At 34.3% G+C, this 22,742-nt stretch overlaps 2 protein-coding genes across 2 annotated transcripts; one reads left to right on the forward strand and one right to left on the reverse strand.

The window, feature by feature from the left end:
• The first annotated feature begins 12,368 nt into the window (after positions 1-12,368).
• Positions 12,369-18,052, forward strand: LOC126708328 (uncharacterized). The gene is made up of 5 exons (XM_050408124.1): positions 12,369-12,562; positions 12,734-12,849; positions 12,959-13,294; positions 13,588-13,849; positions 15,442-18,052. Exons 1-5 carry the CDS (start codon positions 12,369-12,371, stop codon positions 18,050-18,052), a joined length of 3,519 nt encoding a protein of 1,172 aa, XP_050264081.1.
• Positions 18,053-18,201: 149 nt separating this feature from the next.
• On the reverse strand, positions 18,202-21,982 carry LOC126709871 (uncharacterized). The gene is made up of 6 exons (XM_050410236.1): positions 21,706-21,982; positions 20,949-21,508; positions 19,418-19,610; positions 19,126-19,190; positions 18,793-19,003; positions 18,202-18,541 (listed from the first exon to the last, which is right to left on the reverse strand). Exons 1-6 carry the CDS (start codon positions 21,862-21,864, stop codon positions 18,227-18,229), a joined length of 1,503 nt encoding a protein of 500 aa, XP_050266193.1. The 5' UTR covers positions 21,865-21,982; the 3' UTR covers positions 18,202-18,226.
• Positions 21,983-22,742: the final 760 nt, after the last annotated feature.

Here is a 22,742-nt window from a genome sequence, read left to right on the forward strand (position 1 = left end):
AGCTCATAATTAATCTACTGACAATGGCAATATCTAGCCAATGGAATATTTTTAAAACCAACTTAGAGTGACCGCAAAGGAATAATCTTGTCATGTTTGAGGTCCACCAGTCCACCTAACACAATTTAAGTCTTCTAAGAGCATTCCCATAAGCTCTCTAAAAAAAAAAAAATACCATTTTGACACACTAAAAACTCACTTTATCATTTTAGCACATCATTTTACAACATACCATTTATCAGATGTTCTATACTTCAATTTTATACATTAAAATAATATTTCCTACACATTAAAATAATATATTTACCCAAAACCCAACAAATATACAAATGCATAGCGCAATTGCCACCAGGTCCAACAACCGCCGCTACAACCACCGCCACAACAACAACCACCGCTACAACCACCGCCACAAACTACAACCACAATCACTGGATCCTCCAACAAATTCCAAATCCAAAAACCTCAACCAAAAAAAAAAAAAAAAACTCAAAATCTTCAACAAAACCCCAACCCAACAGATCAATCAATGACCAAACTCAACCAACCATCGACGACAAGATCGGCAACGAGAGCTGTGGAGGACGACGAGCAAAGAACAGCGACTGTGGAGGACGACGAGCAAAGAACGGTGACTGTAGAGGACGACGAGCAAAGATCGGCGACTACCCCTAGGCGAGCAGAGCTTCAGATTGGTGAGCAGAGTGCGGTGGTGATGGCTGTTGCAGACGGAGAGAAGAAGAGATTGAGATAAAAAAAATGAAAGTGAGAAAGAAATAGGAGCAACGGAGACTAGAGAGGAGAGAGAAAAGTGAATAAAATAAGGAAAAAATTATAGCATTGATGTCTGTACCGTCTCATATTTGAGACGATACTGTAGCGGTGTGCCAAATTTTTTGGCATTTGGCACACCTCACGAGGGTCTATTTTTGATGTTTAGTGTGCCAAATGCCAAATATTTGGCATTTGGCATACCTGATGAGAGTGCTCTAATAATCACCTAGCAAAAAAAAAAGGTCTTCTAATAATCATTAATTCATGCCCATAAATAGTAATAATTAACATAATTAAAGTGAAAGCCATCTAGCCTTGCATGCCCAAATAATCTTGGCTTACATGCAAGCATAGTTTTGTCCCCACCCACTCAGTCGACGGTGGTTTTAAACAATAAGTGATTCAGTTGCGACTCTAGGAATTTTGTTCAGGATGTTCTTTAGGAAGCATAAATTACACGATCTTATTTCTTTTTAGCCTTTAAGTAATTAGGTTTGATTCAATGTTATTAATTCTATTCCATTCTGGCCGTAACGACTAGAAAATACCATGCCGGTAAACAAACTTGAATAGTAACCCACCCTATTCCACTTTGAAAATTTTTTTGGATCATTTCGGTTTATTTCAAGTGTTTCGATATATATCGGTTGAAATTCAAGATTCGGTTGGCATGAAGTTTGTGCTTAAAAAAAAAAAAAAAAGTTCTTAAAACCAAAACAAATTTGTATTTAGTAAACCAAAAAAACTCAAAAGGAAAAAAATGAAAAGAAAAGGAATGAACAAAGGTACCTGTATAGCTAAAAAAAATCGTATTGAGAAATTTGAGACTCAAAACTTGAGAAGAGGTAATGTTGCACTAGTACTAGTAGAAGACACAGAAGGCAAAACGTAGATGTAAAAGTGTAGATGAAGATGTGATAAAATTTAAAAGTATGAAGTGTAAAAATCGAGGAGACTGAAGACGTGTGTAATTAAGAATAAACAAGAAAAAACAATGAAAAATGAGAAGTAAGTAATATATGTTTAGTGAGGAAAAATAATACTGTAATAAAAAAAATAATAAAAAGTTGAAAATTATGTTGTATTGGATAGTGTGCTTAGTCGAAAGAATCAAGCCACTACCTAGCCTATAGTAGTTTTATTATTATTTTTATTTTTATTTTTATTTTTTCAGATTTTAGTTCAAAATTTTTTTTTGAGTTATTCCTTTTTGCTTGAATGACCCCAATATATTTTTAAGTTGTTCAAATTATGGACAAAAATTTAATTTTATTGGCATAAAAAAAAAATTCAAGGTGGTCAGGGTGGTCCTGGGACCACCTTGAATTTTATTGGCATAAAAAATTTAATTTTTTGGGACCACCTTGAATTTTTTAAAGATAAATAAATATAAAATTTTAAATTATTATATATATAAGGTACTGCCACCGCTGTAAGTGAAGGCTCGCCTTTTCATTTTACTTAAGTTTCATAGAACCAAATTTGCATTAAGATTACTTATAGAAAATCTGGGTAAATGGGTTCCTAAGTAGTGGCAGACCAACCAACATGGGATAAACATCTCTCCACTTTTTTTTTTGAGTAAACAGTAATACTTATTAGAACACACATAAAAATAGTAATATTAGTATTTAGTGTCCGCTGTTTATAACCCCAGTCTACAACTACAAAGGTTATATTCTTTTGTAGTTGTACTCTGGTTAGTAATTTATTATAAACCTGATTTAAAACACTAATATTACTATTTTTGTATGTATTCTAATAAGTATTCCTGTTTACTAAAAAAAACAAAGCAATGGTGGACCAAGAAACATATATAAAAAGTGGGTAAATAGGTTCCTAAGCAAGTGGCGGACCAAGAAATATATAAAAAAATTTGTTTTATTAGTGGATAGTTAATAACAATGTAATGATCTTTACCAAGACAACTTGATTACGATGTTTGACAGGAATCAATAATTTGTAAGATGATAAGTCGTTTGCAAATCGTTCTCTTGGCTACTCGAAATCTCTTAAAAGATTTGATGTAGTCTTTGTGTTTTCAACAGAGAATGTCTAACTCACACACAGTGCTTAAGTGTTTGGAACAATCGGGGAGGTTAGAAGACAAATGATTCTTGGATCTAGTTTTTCTTGTGAAGGTGTGGTTGTCTTCTTCTCTTGTGATTAGGGTTTAAATTTTGCCTATAAAGGTGTGGAGCTTAGGGTTAAGAAGGCTATAGAAGCTGCCGTGGAAAATTAAATTAATGCTTTTTTAACGTTTGCTCCGACAAGTTTCAAGCGAGTTTGAAATGAGACTTTTTTTCCAAATTCCAATTTCGCTTGATTGATTATGAATTCTCTCTCAATTGATATATCTGATCTTGCACAGTGAACTGGAACTTCGAACTTCAAGCCTTATACCACCCTTACATGTTACAATGTGCATAACCTAAAATTGCAGTATAAACTTTTTCATGGAAGTAGCCAATAATAAAAATCCTAATAAATTGATATTAGTCATATGGGTACTTCACTATGATAATTATGATGCGTGTTACACAAAACACAGATATTGCCAAATTTGAGCCACAATCACTATTATGGTGGTTCGAAATACGATTAAGAATCTTAAAAGTTTTTAAGATAATTCTTGTGCAGAGTTTTTAAAATCTTGTTTACCATTAAGAAGTTTAAAAAAAAAAAAAAAAGTTGATTTTTGTTATGTTATCAATAATTTAAATAAATAACAAGATAGTTTTAGATGTTCTGTTTAAATTATTAATGAGGCAATAAAATCCAAGATCACGTCATTTGTCCATTATTCCACTAAAGGACTTCCACTTGTTTAAAATTGTTAAGTCAAATCTCATTTGTTTAAAATTTCTGAGTCAGTAATCAATTTTTGTTTAAAAAAAATTTCTAACTTAGCAATTTTAAACAGGTGTGAGTCTTTTAGTGGAATAGTGGACCACGTCACTTGTCCACTATGTGGACCTTATAATTTCTCCCATTGGTGCACATCTAGGACTGCAAAATTGCATTGTTTGTGTATAAGTTCTTCATTAAGTGCAAAGTTATGGTAAGAGCATCCATAGCAGCTGTTGCAAAAATTATGTCATTTTACCACATCAAAAGCCTACTTTATTACTTTATCATATCATTTTACAATATCCCATTTATTAGATGTTCTATATTTTTACTACTTCATTTAAAATAATATATACAATACTTTAAAATAATATAAAAACAACCTCCACAAAATCTAACAACAACAGTCACAGCCACCTCCGCCACAGCACTACCAGCATCAACCTCCACTGTGGCAACCAAAATCCACCACATGAAAAAAAAAAAAAAAGGCCCAGCCACTACCTTCCTCTTCCAAATCACAAAACAACCACCATCTCACAATCACAAAACAGATCAGCGAGAAGAAAGAAGACAATCACAAAACCCAGATAGGTGAGAAGAAAGAAGAAAGACAGAGAGGCAAATCCATCACACCGGCGAGCAAAACACCAAGCAAAACACACACACACACACAAACCCACCACAACCTAGACCCACAACCCAGAGACCCACGCCGATCACAATCCGAAGTCATAAACCCACAACCCATCACGCTGGCGAGCAAAACACCAAGCAAAACACACACACACACACACAAACCCACCACAACCTAAAGACCAACACTGATCACAATCTGAAATCACAAACTCACAACCTAGAGACCTACACCCACGCCGATCACAATCGGAAATCACAAACCCACAACCAGACCCATGTCGATAGGTGACTCTGAGATAGATCAGAGAGGAGAGAGCGAACAAAAGGGGAACAAAAAAAAAAAAAAAAAACCGGCGAAGGAGATTTTATAGATTAGTGATGATGAAATTTGTGAGATGGTAGAGAGGAAATCGGTGGTGGCTCATGATTCATGAATGAGAAGAGAATAGAGCAAAAGGGAAGAGGGAAGAAGAAAGAGTATGGGAGAGTGGAGATGAGGCGGTGAATATATAGCTAAAGGAGAAGATAAAAGAGATATGAGAGAGAAAGAGGGATAAAAATAATAATAAATCCATATGCCACACCCATCTGTACCGTGGCAAATTTGTGACTCTACTGTAGCATGTTGCAAAAAATATAAGATTTGGAACATCTAATAAATGGAGGTTTTTTGGTGTTTGGTGTGCCAAATGTGTCAAATATTTAGCATTTGACACATATAGCACAGCTGCTACGGATGCCCTAATGGTTATTTATGTCAATTATCAGTCTGTTCATTTCTGTTCAGAGACAAGGACATGATGGTGGGGAAGTGTAAAGAAAAGAAATCCGAATCTTTTACCACCTACCAAATAGAAACTGAAACATCTACAACCCCAGGTATAGCTATCAATCCCATGGCATATAGAGCTTTCATTGGATTGGGTTTGAAGCATTCAGAACTCAACGGTAGATGGCCTCTTAATGTGATTTGAAGCATGTTCAGTAAGGCCGTGTCATACTTAATGTGACAACCTAGAATCTTCCAATTTACAAAAATGGTGTTAGACGTACTGTTAAAATTTCAAAGTTTCAAGCGACCCATATAACTAAAATTAATGTTTTTCTGACATCACAGTATTCATTAATTTACCCTATTATGTCGTATTGGTATGGTGAATGAATATTTGAAAGTTCATGCACTGATGCACCATTAATAAGATGAGAATCAGACAAACCAATATCTTCCATATGAAATGATGAACTTTGGCAAAATCCTATGACAGGTGAACTCGTTCCCATTTCTGGATCAATGGAAAGTGATGAGGTATCCGAATCTCAATGTTGCATAGGTTGGTTCATTTAATGGTTTGGTGCCAACCATCATAGAGTGCCTGGCAAGAGAGAAAATGACTGGCTATAGCCGATAAGGCTATCCTTTTTTTTTTACATGGGGATATATTCAATGATTGAACGAGAGACTAACCATATATTGGCTCTTTCACAAAATTCAGCTAATGGGGTTTAGATATCTTATATAATCTGCTCAAATTGAAAATCCAAGGACTCAATTGGCACTCAAAATCTAAGGGTGTTTTATTTTTGAAATAATTTTTTTTTGAGTCAAAAAGGGTATTTTAATAGTTACATTCTTATGTTTATTTATTTATTTTTAAATCGTAAAACTATTTTAATATATAATAAAATGATATTAGTCTTAGAGTTACATGTCACGGACCATGGTTATGATTACACAGTGGAATAATATGCTAATAATACAAAAATGACGTTTGGCTGAAAGGGATGGAGAGCTTGTTGCCCCCTAATCCTATTTGTAATTTGTTTGTGTTACTTTAATGGAAAGTATTATATTCAGCAAAAAAAAAAAAAAAAAAAAAAAAAGGATAGGGATAGGGAGCGGTACACAATTAAAGCACAAGACTTTGGCAACCAAGTTGGTTGAGAAAACTAGTACGTATGTTGTTATTGTGGCGAAATAATTTCATCTTCCAACTGATAAGAATCGTTATTTGAAAATCTGTGTTATGCATGAAACCTACTTATTTGTGTAGCAGATTAAAATAATTTTTATAAAATCCCAACTTAATTATGAAACTATACCATCACATAAATTACTTCAGTCTTTTATGTTTAAATTTGATAAAAAAAAAGTCATTGGTTAAATGTGCAATGACTTACAAAAAATTTGCCAGATGTTTTAGATATTGCAAAATAAATAAATAAACAAATAATTCAGATATAAAAACTTCCAAAATGTCAAAAAATATTAAAAAATCAAAAGATTCACTGTCTAGAAAAATATATATGTGACTGCATAATAGAGAAACTCAAGAGAAAGATGTGTTATCTTCAAAGAATAATCCATGGTTATAATTGTTGAAATCTACCTAATTGTTTCAGATATTACCAAAAAAAAAAAAAAAACCAAAAATATCGATGTTAAAACTTCCGAAAGGACAAAAAAATAAAGAATCAAAATAATCAAAACCTACAAATTATAGAAACAACATAAAATAATATTTGTAATGTGGAAATTTGTAAAATAGTTTCAATATTGTAAAATAATATCTCACAAATTCATATGTTAAAACTTCTGAAATGCCAAAAAATATTAAAGAATCAGAAGATTCATTATTTATAAATTATTGAAACAAAACAAAATGTATGTATAACTACACAATAGAGAAATATAAGAAAAAGATGGGTAGCCTTATAAATAAATAAATAAATAAATCCATGGCTATAAATTATAGAAAAAAAAAATGTGACTATATTATTATAAATCCAAACAAAAATTGAAGTTTGATAGATGTAAAAGCACCCACAACTAACATTGGATAGCACATGATCAAAAAACTTAAATTTGTAAACAATCTTAAAACCAAAGCAATAAAAATTGGAATTGCATATAGTCTTATTAGCCATAAACACCTATGAACTACAAAGATTCGTCATATGATATATCTAAAAATACCCACAACTAATATTGGATAGCACATGATCAAAGTCTTAAATCTGTAATTAAGCAAATCCTAAACCCAAAGCAATAAAATTATAACTGCATGTAGTCTTATTAACACCTACGAACTAAAAAGGTTTGTTATTTCTCAATTTGTTTCCTGATCTTACATGAAGTTAGCTCCGAAGAAGTTCATCATGTTGGGATCGTGAGCCATGAATTGGATCATCAATTGTTGCTTTTGGTTTACAATTTTGAAGAGACTAAGAGCATTTGCTTTTGATCAAACATCATCTTCTCCACAAATAGTTTTTGGTTTACAGTTTTGAAGAGACTAAGAAAAGAGGGAGAGCAATTCTTAAATAGGAGGGAGTAGAGATAGTGGGAGAGTGTTATTGTATTTGGCTAAAGTCTAACTTGGGTTAGGGTTTTTTTTTTTTTTTTTTTCATTAATTAATTATAATATTCGATAGGATAATTCCTTCGTCCATTTATATTGAAAGCTAGATGATGATGATGATGATGATGATAATGTTGAAGATTCCGTATCTAAGGTGAGGAAATTGCTACAAGAAAAAGTGATTTTGATTCACAAATTCCTATATCTTAAACAAACATTTACAGATAGTATTAACGTGTAACCATGATCCTTGTCTTTGTTGTTACTTACATGAAACAAACTCTTTTTACTTTATTATCAAGTGTCCACAACGTGTTAAAGTGAAATACTTCATAAACCCATTTCCTTAAACTTCCTTAAAATTTTAATTAAACATTAAATTAAAATAGCATAGAGTTGGCTTTGATTTGGTATTGTAGTAGGAAGTAGAGTTTTAATCATAGAACTTTTATGATATGGAGCTTTAACCAAAACGTTTCTTAATATTTTGATAATTATAATATTTATTTAAGTAATGCTGATGTGTAAAATTGTTGAGAGGTCAGAAGCTTCAGTTATATATATATATATATATAAATTAATTTATGATTTGACTAATTCTTTATATATTTTATTTTTAAAAAAATAAACATAATGATTACAATTTGATAAGATGGTTTGTGGTTCTTAAGTTCAATTTGACTCACTTTTCTTTCAAGCAAGCTTTCAATGAGTCAATGTTGAATTGCATTTGAATTAAAGCTTTGAATATTTAGGGGAAAGAACAAAAGTTCTACCGGCTCATTCTAAAATTTTGGGCCAAACTAAAGGCCCAGAGTTGGTTTATTTGTATAAACTACGCTTTCGTTTTATTTGACGTGTATATCTAAAAGCTACACTTGCTCAACAATTCATTGAGCTTCGTTCAACATGCAACTCTGTTGGGCCTCCTCATACGCCCAAACCTAAACCAAGAAAAGCACAGGCAAACTATTACGAAAGCTCCCAAAAAAGAAAAAAAAATCGTAATTTATTTTTTAAATGAGATTTATCAATTTAATGGAAATAACATTTGGCTCCAAATCGATTTTGAGCTATCATTTTCAACCCATTATATGATGATTGATAAGATTATCCATGTGTATTATTTAAATAAGTTACATGACCCATTAAAAAGAGTCATATAACTAAAAATACACGTAAATAATTTTTTCAATTATCACATAATGGATTAGAGGAAAATAACTCCAAGCAAGTTTGGATCACATATGATGGTGGAATAGTTGTGTATTGTAGTATACAAAAATGATATATACTTTCGTGGCATACAATCACGAACATTGTTCTCATTTTCTCTCATTTCTAGGAAGGAGGAAGCCCATTGTAAAGGGGACTCCTAAATAAGAAATCAAGTGCAGCTTTATCTTTAAAATTCCTTTCTTAAATAAGGTTTTAAGACAAATCATGGTTATATATATAACCCTTGAACCATGTCTTAAACCATAGTTGGTCAATGTGACCCTCCCATTTCTTGGAATATTTTTTTTAATAAATTGTTAGAACTAGTGAGAGAGAGATGTAAACCTTGATTCTTGTTAGAAATATTCAAGCTCGATAGTCAAGGCCTTAGCCAATCCTACGTGGTATACAAGTAAAGATTAAAGTAAGTGTGCATTTAATTCCAAATTAAAAGACTAGCTTATTTTACTATTCAGCTTATTTTTGCTACTATTCATGGGCCCCATTGAACTTTTTGGTACTATTCATGGGTCCTACTGTACTATTTCAGTTAAATTTTACCTTTATCTACAGTATTTTTAGCAAAGTAAGCGGATTCCAAACAGACCCTAAGATTGAACTTGGGCCTTAACTATCAATTTTGGATATCTTTAACAATTCTTATCTTAAAAGGAGATTAATAATGATTACAATGTGATAAGAGGTTAAGTTAAATTTGACTCTCATTAGGAGTTAATGTTGAATTGAATACTTGAATATTGAATATTTAATATTTATGGGAAAAAACAAAAGAGAAATGCTATGTTCACAATATTTTTATAATAAAGCTTAAGTAATGGGTTGTTATTGGTTGTTACGGGTGAGCAGGGATGGACCCAGGTAGAGGGCTAAAGGGGCCCGGGCCCAAAAAAAAAAAAAAAAAATTTAACAAGTAAAATTTTCCAAAAAAAAAAAAAGGGGCTTGGGTCCCCCTGAGTTTTTAGATTGGGCCCCCTCCCAAAAATCATGAACCCCTAGCCCATCATCTGGCTAGGAGCCCATGACTCATGTAAAAAAAGAAAAAAATAAAGGAAAGTGAGACTCTCATCGAGACAAAGAGATAGAGAGTACTCAGAGACAGAGAGACCTATCTTGATCGGAGACCCGTGTCGCTATGACGGAGAGAGACAGAGAGATAGAGAGTCGTGTCGATGAGGCCGTGGCCCATGATTCGTGAAGCTTGCGAGATCGGAGGCGGAGACCCATCTTTTGATCTTCATTTAATCATCTTGCTACCCAGACCCAGTCCTGTCTAGTACCCACGCCGGCGAAACCCACGCCACCATGTGAGACCCATTTCCCACCGCCGCTACCCACGGAGACTCATCACACTCACAGGTATTTACTCTTATCACAGAAACTGAGAATCTGTGCTTGATCTGAGAATCTGAGATTCACAGAAGAAACTATGCTTGTGCCTTGTTCATGTTTGTGTTTTTATTGAGAATTTGTGTTTTTTAGAATCTGAGAAACTATGCTTGTGATCTGAGAATCTATGTTTTTTTTTTTGGGCTTTTTGGCTTTGTGATTGTCACTCTGTGTTTGTGACTCTCTCTCTCTTGCATTATATAGACAAGAGAGATAGAGAGAGAGAGAGAGTAGAGTTTGTAGAGATAATTTTTTCTTTGTTGACTGATAGTTGGGCATAATAGGGACAAGTGGAGTTGACGGACAAGTGATAGAAAAAAAAAAAAAAAAAGAAAAGAAAGAAGGTAAAGTTAAGAAAAGTTTTTGTTAGCAGTGTCGGTAGTGGGATTCATTGGGTTAGTGGGTTAGAATTAGAAAGATGGAGACAACACAAAGACACAAAGATATAAATAAAGGTAGAGAGAAACAACACAAAGACATAAATAAATGTAGACCAACCAAACACAAAGACATAAATAAAGGCAGACCAAAGACAAAAAGAAAAAAACAAATCATATAATATAGAAAATTGTCACACAAATTTAAGAAAATAATGGTGATTCTTATATGATTTTTATTTTATTTGTAGATCATGAAAAAATCAACTACAATGCTTGATTTTTTTCAAAAGAAAAGGTTCAACTTCAAATTCTTCTGAAGTCAACGTGGAATTGCTAACAACTAATGTTGCTATTCCAATTCTGGAAAATGTCAATGTTCCAATCTCTCAAACACAATTTCAAAGAATTGACCTTGATTCTTTGGATTATGATCCTGGAACACGCAAACAAATATTGGAATATCATATTAATTAACGTGATGAAATTTGACGGGCTTATATTATAAAAGGTTTGCACCAACCTCCTCTAAAGACATTCAAAAAAAGTGGAAAGCACAATTGTAGCTTTCAAGCTTCTTGGTTTGGAAATTATTCAACATAGCTTGAATATTCTCCTACGACAGATGCAGCTTATTGTCTACCATGCTTTGTCTTTTATAATTTAAATGAGGTTATGGGACAAAATAAATTCATTGTTGGTGGATTTAGAAATTGGAGAAAGGTTGGGGGCAAAGATTGTTATTTTCAAGGTCATATAGGAAAAGATCATAACTCAGATCATAAAGTTGCCGAGCAAATGTGTAAGGATTTGATGAACCAATGGCAGCATTTATAAAAGGTAGTTGATCATTTCACTACTGAACAAATTGCAAATAATCGGTTGCAACTGAAGGCCACAGTTTTTATTGTCCGATATCTTGCCTTTCAAGCTAGAGGTCGAGATGAAAGTTTTAGTTCATTAAATCGTGGGAACTTTTTAGAATCATTGGGTATTGTGACTTTTGGAATGAGAAGGTTGCTGAAATAATAGAAAAAGCTCCCAAAAATGCAACCTACACATCACCTAGGATTGAAAAGGAAATTCTACATGTTTTCTCAATCAAAGTGAAGAAGGCCATTTGGGAAGAAATTGGTGATGCAAAGTGATGGGATAGTGAAAATTACATCTCATGTTCGTCCGTATGGTTCATCTATGAGCCTTGAGCTAAATGTTCAAATAAATCGTCTATGAGCAAAAGGGTCATCCATGGGCAAAGCACAAGGACAATCACATAACACTTGAGAAATCTTCAGGTGTAGACTTATTCACGTGTGTGGAGGATTTGAGCTACAATCTTGGAGCGGTTACCAAACCCAAGTCCATCGCCACAAATTCCTCATTAGTACTTAACTTCCACCAGCGGTTGTAACTCCTATAGCCGTTGAGGAAGTTATGTCTGGACTCATTGATTTCCACAAATCTTGGAGAAGTTACTAATCCAATAACCGCTCCAAGGTTCTCTATACAAGAACCGGTCTGAATCAAATCAAAGTAAGTGCATTATGAGATTTTACTCCTTAAAAAAGTTGGAACTCTATTCTTGTGAGAAACTAACTTAGTCATCAGAGGGTATTTGGCTGGTCCACTCCGATCCCCTTTGATAGTATATTCATTTTCGTAGGTCTTCACTACAACGAGTAGCCCTATTGAAGTTGGAACATTCAGCCTACTGATTCCGTGAAGTATCACAAAGTTTTGCATAATGGTTAATGAAGCTCGTGATGAGTCCATGAAAGAGCAAATGGCTGTGATTTTTAGATATGTTGATGCAGAAGGTTTTGTGAAAGAACATTTTTTTGGGCTTATTCATGTTGTTGACACTGTGGCTTTGACTCTAAAGAAGGGGATATATTCTTTGTTATCTCAACATTACTTAGATATACAAAATATTCGAGAGTAAGGATATCATGGAGCAAGCAACATGCGAGGTATGTGGAATGGATTACAAGTGTTGATTTTGAATGATTGCCCATATGCTTACTACATCCATTGTTTTGCACATCGCTTACAATTGGCATTAGTAAAAGTATCAAAACAAGTTGTTCCCATTAGTCATTTTTTTCTTAGATTGCTTTTTCCGATCAAAATTGTTAATGTTTCATGCAAGTGCAATGAGCAATTGAAAGTTGCCAATGCTAATGAAATAGCACGTTTGATTGATCTTGAAGAGCTTGAGACTGGAAGTGGACTTAAATCAAAGTGGCACTTTACAACGACTTGAAAAAACACATTGGAGTTCACATTTTAGATCAGTTTCTAGCTTATTAAGGATGTTTACTTCAACTGTTGAAGTTTTACAAAATATAATTGATGATGCAATTGATGGAGAACATTGGGCAGAATCAGAGTCGGCTTATGAGGGTTTAACTTCATTTGAATTTGTCTTCATCTTGCATCTTGAGAAAGAAACTATGAAGATCACTGATAAACTTTGTCAAACTTTGCAAAACCAATCTCAAGACATTTTAAATGCCATGCATTTAATTTCATCTACTAAAGCACTTATCCAAAAATTTAGAGATGATGGGTGGGATGGCTTACTCACCACTGTGATATCATTTTATGAGAAGTATTGCATTGATGTCCTGGATATGAATGCTTGTTATGTTGCGAGGCGAGGTCGAGCTCGTAATCAACAATGAAGATCACTGAGAAACTTTGTCAAACTTTGCAAAACCAATCTCAAGACATTTTAAATGCCATGCATTTAATTTCATCTACTAAAGCACTTATCCAAAAATTTAGAGATGATGGGTGGGATGGCTTACTCACCACTGTGATATCATTTTATGAGAAGCATTGCATTGATGTCCTGGATATGAATGCTTGTTATGTTGCGAGGCGAGGTCGAGCTCGTAATCAACAAGATAACGTTACAATTGAGCATCATTATTGAGTAAATATTTTTTATGCTACAATAGATTCTCAACTACAGGAACTAAATTATCGGTTTAATGAAGATGCAATGGAGTTACTTAGGCTTAGCTTAGCTTTAGAACCTCAAGAGACATTAAAATCTTTCAGAAGTAGTGATCTTTGTTTGTTGGTAAAGAATTTCTATCCACAAGATTTCACAAATTATGACAAACAAGTGTTGGAGAAGGAGCTTTATCATTTTGAGTATAATGTAGTCCAAGATCCAGAGTTCAAAAAATTGAAAAGTTTATCTGAGTTGTCTCAATGGTTAATGAGAACTGGAAATTCAGAACACTACAAACTTATTTATAGAATAGTGAGACTTATGCTTATTCTTCCAGTTTCTACTGCTACTACAGAACGAGAATTTTCAGTTATGAAAGTTGTCAAAACTAACCTTCAAAACAAAATGGAAAATGATTTTTTGATGGACTCTTTGATGTTATACATTGAAAAGGATATAGTTTCGACATTTAGTTTGGATTCAATCGTAGATGATTTTGAAAATTTAAAAGAGCGTTGAGTTCCCTTTTCATAGATGATTGTACAAAGAAATAATAGTATTTTGTGTCTTTTGTTTTTGTTAGTAGATGATTGTATCTTAATATATTAAGAAACAATGATTTTTGGGTATTGGTCTTGGTTGATAGTTTATTAATACTATATGGATACGTATTTGAATTTTTTTTTTCTCGCTTATCTTCGGCCCCTCCAACTAAAAATCCTGGGTTCGTCCCTGCAGGTGAGCAAAAAAGTAATTTAAAATTTTAATTCAAGTTAGAACCAATAATAACTTACTACTTATGACATTCTTTAAGAGTTGGACATTTTTTAATATACACCACCATCAGTTTTTTTAAGACATTCTCTTCTCTCCATGTGTATGTGCTAAAAATACTTAATATTCTCAAAAAAAAAAAAAATACTCATAATTTGTTGTGAAAATATTATAAACGTAGCATTTCTCAAAACAAAAATTCTTCTGGCTCATTCTCGAATTTTAGGCCAAGCTAGAGGCGCAGAGTTGGTTTATCTTTATAAACTAGGCTTTCGCTTTATTTGACGTGTATATCTAAATGCTACACTTTCTTTACAATTCACTGGGCTTCGTTCAACGTGAAACTCTGTTGGGCCTCCTCATACGCCTAAACCTAAATCAAGAAAAGCCCTGGCAAAAAGCTCAAAAAAAAAAAAAAAAAAAATTATATCACATCATATTGTAATTTTATATTATTATTATATAATAAAAGTTGTGTCCACTTTTACTCATTCAGATGAAATCTCCTTTTTCCTTTATGTACATATTTTCTCTTTGCATTTTGTTATATATACATTATCAAAAATTAAAATTAGTTTTCCTCTATTTTTTTTTATTTAAAATTAGGTAAAAAATACACAATTGCTATTAAAGGTTACCTATGAGTTATATTGGTTACTAAATTAAAAAAAATAGCATTTTTTGTCTTTAAATTTTAAATTGACCTTTATTAATTACTGTCAAAATCTTTTACTTTCTTGTTGTATAACATAATGATAATGCTTTTTAAATTTTTTTTTTTTTTTTTTTTAACTTTAACTTTAGATATATATAGCACTCATTTTTAAAACTTCAAAGACATATAGTGATCACTTGAAATTTCAAAGACTAAAAGCACTTATTTTTTGAACTTTATAAACCAATAGTACTAATATAAAATTAAATGTGCGTGGAGTTCTTATTATGGCTCAAGAGAGCATGTGTGTCACAATGTCTTTACATCAATTAGTGTCGTAGAAAAAAAGACTATATTTACCGCTAGGAGAAGTGATATTTTTCCACTATTTATTTTCCCACTTCTCCACTTGCCTAATTTGGGCAGGATTACGGAGGTCAAAAAATCCATCACCGAGCTTTTACATCATGAGGAGGTCTTCTGGAAACAGCGGTCTAGAGCTGTATGGCTTCCTGCTGGGGATAAGAACACAAAGTTCTTTCACCAGCGTGCAAGCCATAGACGACGCCTAAATCATATCAACGGTTTGCATGATGGGCAGGGAGTTTGGCAAACAGATGAGGGTAGGGTGGCCTTTATAGCTGAGGAGTATTACAAAGAATTGTTTACCTCCAATAATCCGATGCACATGGATGAGGTGTTAGACTCTATAGACCGGGTTGTCACAGACGGCATGAATGAAACTTTAGTGCAGCCGTACACTGAGGATGAGGTTCGTACAGCATTGTTCCAGATGCACCCCTCAAAAGCCCCGGGTCCGGATGGTATGTCTCCTTTTTTCTTTCAAAAGTACTGGCATGTTGTAGGGCAGGATGTTACCTCTGCTGTGCTCTCGGTTTTACATTCAGGGAGATGCCTCCGTAAAATGAACTTTACTCACATTGTGCTTGTCCCAAAAGTAAATGACCCCCAGCATATTACTGAATTCCGTCCGATCAGCTTGAGTAATGTGGTCTCTAGAATTGTATCTAAGGTGTTAGCAAACAGGTTGAAAACTATCCTCCCTAATGTCATCTCGGATTCACAAAGTGCATTTGTACCAGGTAGGCTTATTACTGATAATACGACAGTGGCATTTGAGATGTTGCATCGAATGCGAAATAGGAGGCGCGGACGTACTGGGCACATGGCTGTCAAGTTGGATATCAGTAAGGCATATGATCGAGTGGAATGGGCTTTCCTTAGAAGGATAATGCTCATGTTGGGGTTATCTGTGCAGTGGGTAGATTTGGCCATGGAAACTGTTTGCACAGCCTCCTACTCCATTCTTATAAATGGAGAGCCAAAAGGTTTCATCACCCCAACCCGAGGGATAAGGCAAGGGGACCCCCTATCCCCCTATTTATTCTTATTATGTGCTGAGGGTCTTTCATCTTTGCTTAGAAAAGCCACAGAAAGCAACCAGATCCATGGGTTAATGTCATGTCGTGGGGGTGTAAAGATATCTCATCTTCTCTTTGCTGATGATACTTTGCTCTTCTGTGAGGCTCGCACTAGGGAGTGTCAAAACCTTTTAACCATATTGGCACAATATGAAGCTGCTTCTGGCCAAGCTATCAATAGGCAAAAAACAACTCTCTTTTTTAGCCGGAACACTGCACCTGAGGTTAAGCAAGAGATCCAAGCCTTACTTGGTGCACAAGTGATGAATGACTGTGAGAAATATTTGGGGCTGCCAATGGTAGGGGGACAATCCAAGGTGTCTACTTTCAGGGGGTTGTTGGAACGTATAACGAATAAGGTGATGGGGTGGAAGGAGAAACATATTTCAAAAGCTGGAAGAGAGGTATTGATCAAGACCGTGGCACAGGCTATTCCGACTTATTCTATGAGTCTTTTCAAAATTCCCAAGGCCATTTGTGATGGTATAAATTCTGTCTTGGCTAAATATTGGTGGGGTCAATCTCGTAATGAGAGGAAAATTCATTGGATTAATTGGAATAAGCTTTGTTCCCCCAAGAATAAAGGTGGTATTGGATTCCGGGATATTCATGCTTTTAACCTGGCTATGCTTGCCAAACAAGCTTGGAGCCTTATTCAGGGGTCCCACTCTTTGTTTTATAGGGTGTATAAAGCTCGATACTTTCCTTCTTGCTCATTTATGGATGCTGAATTGGGTAGTAACCCCTCCTTTGTTTGGCGCAGCCTCCTTAAAGCAAGAGAGCTCATCACTGCGGGTTCTGCCTGGAAGATTGGTGATGGCGAAACTGTTGGCATAGAGAGTCATAAATGGCTCCCACGGCCTCCTAGTTTCAAGCCTGGAGCGGACCGATCACTTAAGGTTAGTCATCTGTTTGATGCTGATACCAGACAGTGGAATAGACCGTTGATTCAGTCACTGTTCCATGCTTCCACAAGGGATGATATCCTACGGATTAAGCTAGGGGATGCACGAACACGAGATAAGCTTCAATGGATTGAGACAAAGAGTCGAACATTCTCGGTCAAATCCGCCTACCATGTTGCACTTCGTCTTTCCAATGCAACCATTGGGGAGCATTCTCTTGCTAACCAGGATAAGGGATTGTGGAACAAGGTTTGGTCCCTTAATACTCCCCCGAAAGTTCGGAACTTCATTTGGCGTGCTTGCTCTGATATCCTGCCTACTAAGGTCAATCTTCAACGGCGGAAAGTACAAGTTGACCCCAAATGTGCCTTCTGTGGTCAACAGGATGAAACAACATGCCATGTCCTGTGGGAGTGTCCGTTTGCTCGGTGCACTTGGTCCCATGTCCGAGGCAAAATTCAGAAGTCCAACTCCGTAGCTTCATGTTTTCACCTACTGACTAGGCAGATGATGGGTAGACTTCCAAAGAAAGAGCTGGAAGCGTGGGCTATGATTTCCTGGTCCCTGTGGAATGCTCGCAATAAGGTCCACTTTGAGCAAGTTCGGCCTCACCCTGCTGGGATCCAACGGGGAGCGATTGCTTTCCTTGAGGAGTATCAACGGCACATGGCAGCTCTCCGTCCTGTGTAGTAGTAATCGTACACACATCTTGCTTTGGATCCTTTCATGTTTTGTTTTTTCTTTTTCTTTTTCTGAGCCCAGTAGCTATCATAGCCTCTGCGTAGGCTTTTTGCTTCTGTCACTCTTCTTACTAAGTAGTTTTGTAATTTTTTTGATTACTTAATAAAATTTTATCGCCTTTGGTCAAAAAAAAATTATATTCATATTCCTCCTATGAAGATTTCCAAGAACTCGGGGTTCATAAGGAGGAGGCATGGTGCATGGGCTTGTCACAGAAGGCCCCTTCACTAAGGATTCCATCATGAACTTCTTCTCTAATCCATTTGCACTACAGGCCATAGTCTCCGAGCACAGCTCCATAGCTCCTTCAGGAATTTTGGGCTCAAATTTCAAGAGCCTACCATATTCATTTAATAGATGAAACATATAGTCATACACATAGTCCATCTTCAGCTCTTCTTGAATGAAGTCACTTGCTGCTTTTCCAATTGCTTGTGCCTACAAAGTCCATAGGATCTTATAAATTTAATAAGCAACGAATTGTATAAGAGTGTAGTTGGATTATTTATTTATTATTTCGGTTTGCTTATTAGCTTATTTATTTAGGTACAATTTTTTAATATTTCATTTTTTTTGGGAGAATCGTATTTTTGCTAACTTTCAACATATAAGAAGTATAAGATTTTAGCAAAACACTGATCCAAACACACATCAAAGCGAAAAAGAAAAATCAAGTTATAGTGACTCACTTTTTGTTTGTGATTGTTTCCCCAATCTACAGCAAATTTAATGGATTTGCACTTGTCGTCATCCCTTATAGGCCAGTAGTGATGCACAGGTTTTAGACCTCTAGTGAAGAAATCATAGTATGTTGGTTTTACAAGCAGTGTGACAGAATCACAGGCTAGAATGTATTTTTCACTCACAGACCAGGACCATCCTTCAATATAGATCTTGTATCTATGTGAATCATAAACAAGTGAAAAGGAAAGTGTCTAAGATTAGCTAGATTCCAAAACAAGTGAATTCATAACATATATATTAATTTCTTGTTTGATGGGAAGGATGAGTTATTTAATTACCTGTGTGTGCATTGGCTTGCTAGGTCTGATTTCTTATATCCTTGCTGAGACTCAAGGATCCAGTCCTGCAAATTATACCCATTTTGTAATGCATATATTAATTGTAACAAAATTTTGCCTAAGAGGTCCATATAGCCAAATAAATAGAATGGCATAGGGGCCTTTGATTTTTAACACGTGCATGTTGAAGTTATCTAAGAAAAAAGTATAAGAAATTTCTCTGATCGAATGATCCAAATTAATAGCATGTACCATGTGATCTTAGTCCTAAAATCACAGAATTCATAATTACCTGGGCATATAAGCGAGCATTCCAGTCTTGTTTGTCAGAGATATTGCATTTGAGGAGGTCTCTTCTGGTTTCAGCTACAGCAGGGTTTCCCTTCCAGTAAGCATATGGTTCCCTTTTGATCCACTTGCTCCTCTTGTTACCTTCTTTAAGTTCTTTTAGCAAGCTTTCCCATGGCTTTATATTTATCTCAGACCTATATAAACCATGTAGCACTTTAGTGGGTAAGAACGATTTCCTTGCTTAGAGGCACAAAATAGAGGGTTTTTTTTTTTTTTTTTTTTTTTTTTGGGGAGGGGGTGATCCTAATCATGAAAGTTCCTATTAAAGGAATTCCAAAGAGGAATATGTATGACCATTTGTATTTAAATTGTTAAAGAATTGTTGATTCAGTCAAATGGGAATTGAAATTTTTTTTATTTAATGATCTAAGCCTTGGAAAAACATATATATATATATATATATATATATATGTGTGTGTGTGTGTGTGAATTTGGTGATCCGATCAAATAAATAAACAAGCTTCGGACCTAGCATCTTTATGTAGCCCATGGACGTGCTACTAATATAATAACTATAACCACTATTGTACTATATATTATATACTACATACCTTTTTTAGTATTTCAAAGAAGTTAGAATCCATTATTTGCCAATCAAAAAAAAAAAAAAAAAATCAATAGAATCCATTACTTGAGTAATTAATTTAATAACTTTGTAGCAGTAATCATTTTTTTTTTGCTGAATTTGTAGCAGTAATCATATGACTACCTTAAAAAACCTTTTTTATTTGCGTGAAAGAAAGAGGAGACTATGTCAAACTGTCAAAAAAAAAAAAAAAAAAACTAGGTAGGTGGGTAAATTTGATTCCTTGAAATAAATGAGAAGAGCCCCACTCTGTCACTGTTCAGGCTTGAACTGGTTTAGGTCTCATGTGGTATAGGTCATATGTTATTTTAGTGGCAACCCACGTTAAATATCCAGCTTTCATATTGGTCAGCTTCTCAAGTAGGACTCACAAACATTAGCCTAAATTGTAAATTCAGCTAAGAATAGACTACTCTAGCATGAATGGAACTTATTACCTACCATTCTTGCAACAAAACATGAAAACTAGGTTTTTATTTTTTATTTATTAATTTTGTTGTTGATAATTCGATGTTATAATAATAGGGATGAAAAATTAGAATCCTAATTATGCTAATAAAGGAGTGCTCTTGATCATAAAAATAGGTTGTTAACAATATATGAAAAATTCAGTAAAAGATATTTAAATATGACTCATGTTTATCTAATAAGTATTAAAAAATCAAATTAGATATTTCATAGAAAAGATTTTGTTGTCTAATGTATTTAAAATTTGTTTAGATAAATAAAAAAGAGAGGGTAAGTTCTAATTAATTTATACTAATATAATTTAACATTACCATATTTTATAAGGCTGACGTGAAATTACGCGAGTTTTGAAAAGTTTTTAGAAGTTAACCAACAATTATATAGCTAGGAAGAAGAGAAAAACCATTATCAACCTTACCAACCCCAGAAGGACCAATCAGGGAAGACAATATCCATCGTCCACCTGTCACCACAATACCGAAACAACGGCGGCGGAGCCAGCGTCATGTTGTAGCCGCCTGATAGGATGACCGGCCGGTCATTACAGTCAAACATGAGCTCCAAGTCCGGAATCCTACCAGGGTACAATCTTAGAAGCTGCAAAATACCCCATATAGTAAACACGTCCCTTGTCTGTATTGATTTCTTGTACTTCTTAATATAGGCCTTGCCCTTAACTATCACTAGCCGAAAATGTGCACTCCCCTTGGCTTTCTCAACTATATCCCTTGTGATTCCTGTGGCTTTCCATGGCCGTAGATCCTCGTGGATCCACCGGAAATATTCTGGGCATACGGGTCTTGGTGATGGGTCGAGATCATTGATGGGGTTGAAGGTTTTAGGGTAGTTTGTTGGACAGGTTTGTGTTTGGTTTCCAATGGAACAGTTCAATGGGAATTCAATTCTTTTGGTGGGTGTTTGATGCTTTTCAGAGATTGTTATAGTAAAGTTTGTTGAAATATAAGCAGAAACTTTAGACTGCAAGATTAAAAAAAGCAAAACGATGATACACTTTTAATTCTCTTTGCTAAAGCTCAAACTATTAGCTATACAAGTTAATTTTGACAAAAAATTAATGACCCAAGAAAAGAAAGTATGGAATATTAAAGCAAAGAACAAATATATGTATATATGGTACTAAATAATTATGGGCTACGAAGTATACTGAGACTTACAGTGTGAAGACGAATGGCAGAAATAAAGGTGAGGGTGATGAGAATGAGAAAGAAGAGGATGGTTGTAGCAGTAGTGGCTGTAGGTCCCTTTATCAATCGAGTCTGCCGTATTGTTGTGCCTGAGAATTGTCTAGCTAGCAGTTCAGAAACTCGCAACATCAGGAGATTCAGGAACCTTGTGTATTTTCTTATGTCTTTTGTTGCAGAGAGAAAATGATTCAACTTCGATTATGCAAAAATTTCTAGTCGTTACTTTTTTTCAGGTGCCCCTCTCACCAATAACTGTTGAAATTTTCTATTTTTTTATTATTTTTATTTAACATAAAAAATAGAAAGTCAAAGTAGATCAACTTTGATGTACTAATTAATTACTATTAAATTAGGCTTGTAGCTAAGCCCTGGCTAGATATGACAATATATGGGTCCAAAGGAGAACTTGGGTGAGGTTATTTATATATATAGTCAAATAGGGATCCAGGATCTCTCCAGAAAACCTTCACTCCAGGAGATTTATGAGGGTCTTGATGACATACAATTTGACTTGGAGATGTCATTCTTTTGCAAACACAATAAGGACATAATGGCACGAGGACAAGAAGGATCAGTACTACTCATGTTGCAATTTCTATGCGTACAATACAGGGGTGGAGTCAGGAATTTTTGTTTAGAGGGGCCAAGTTACGACACTATATATTTATCAACCCCCCATACACATATATATACACACGTTTTTTTATTATATATACACACATATATATACATACTTTTTTATTTGATAAGTTATATATATACACACCTAGCAAAAAAAAAAAAAAAATAGAGTTTAGTATTTTCAATCAAAATTATGTTTGATGGTGATCTTTTATAAAATAAAATTCATTTTTTCCATTTTCATAGTGAAATTTTTAGAAAATTTCATTTTAAATACAAATTATCAAATTTTATATTAAAGTAAGTAAAAAAATCTTTCAATTGAACTAATGAAATTTTCAAAAATATGAATGATTCAAAACTTGGAGGAATAAATTAGTTTCTAA

Source organism: Quercus robur, chromosome 12, assembly GCF_932294415.1.
Source record: "Quercus robur chromosome 12, dhQueRobu3.1, whole genome shotgun sequence".
NCBI classification, from domain to species: Eukaryota; Viridiplantae; Streptophyta; class Magnoliopsida; order Fagales; family Fagaceae; genus Quercus; species Quercus robur.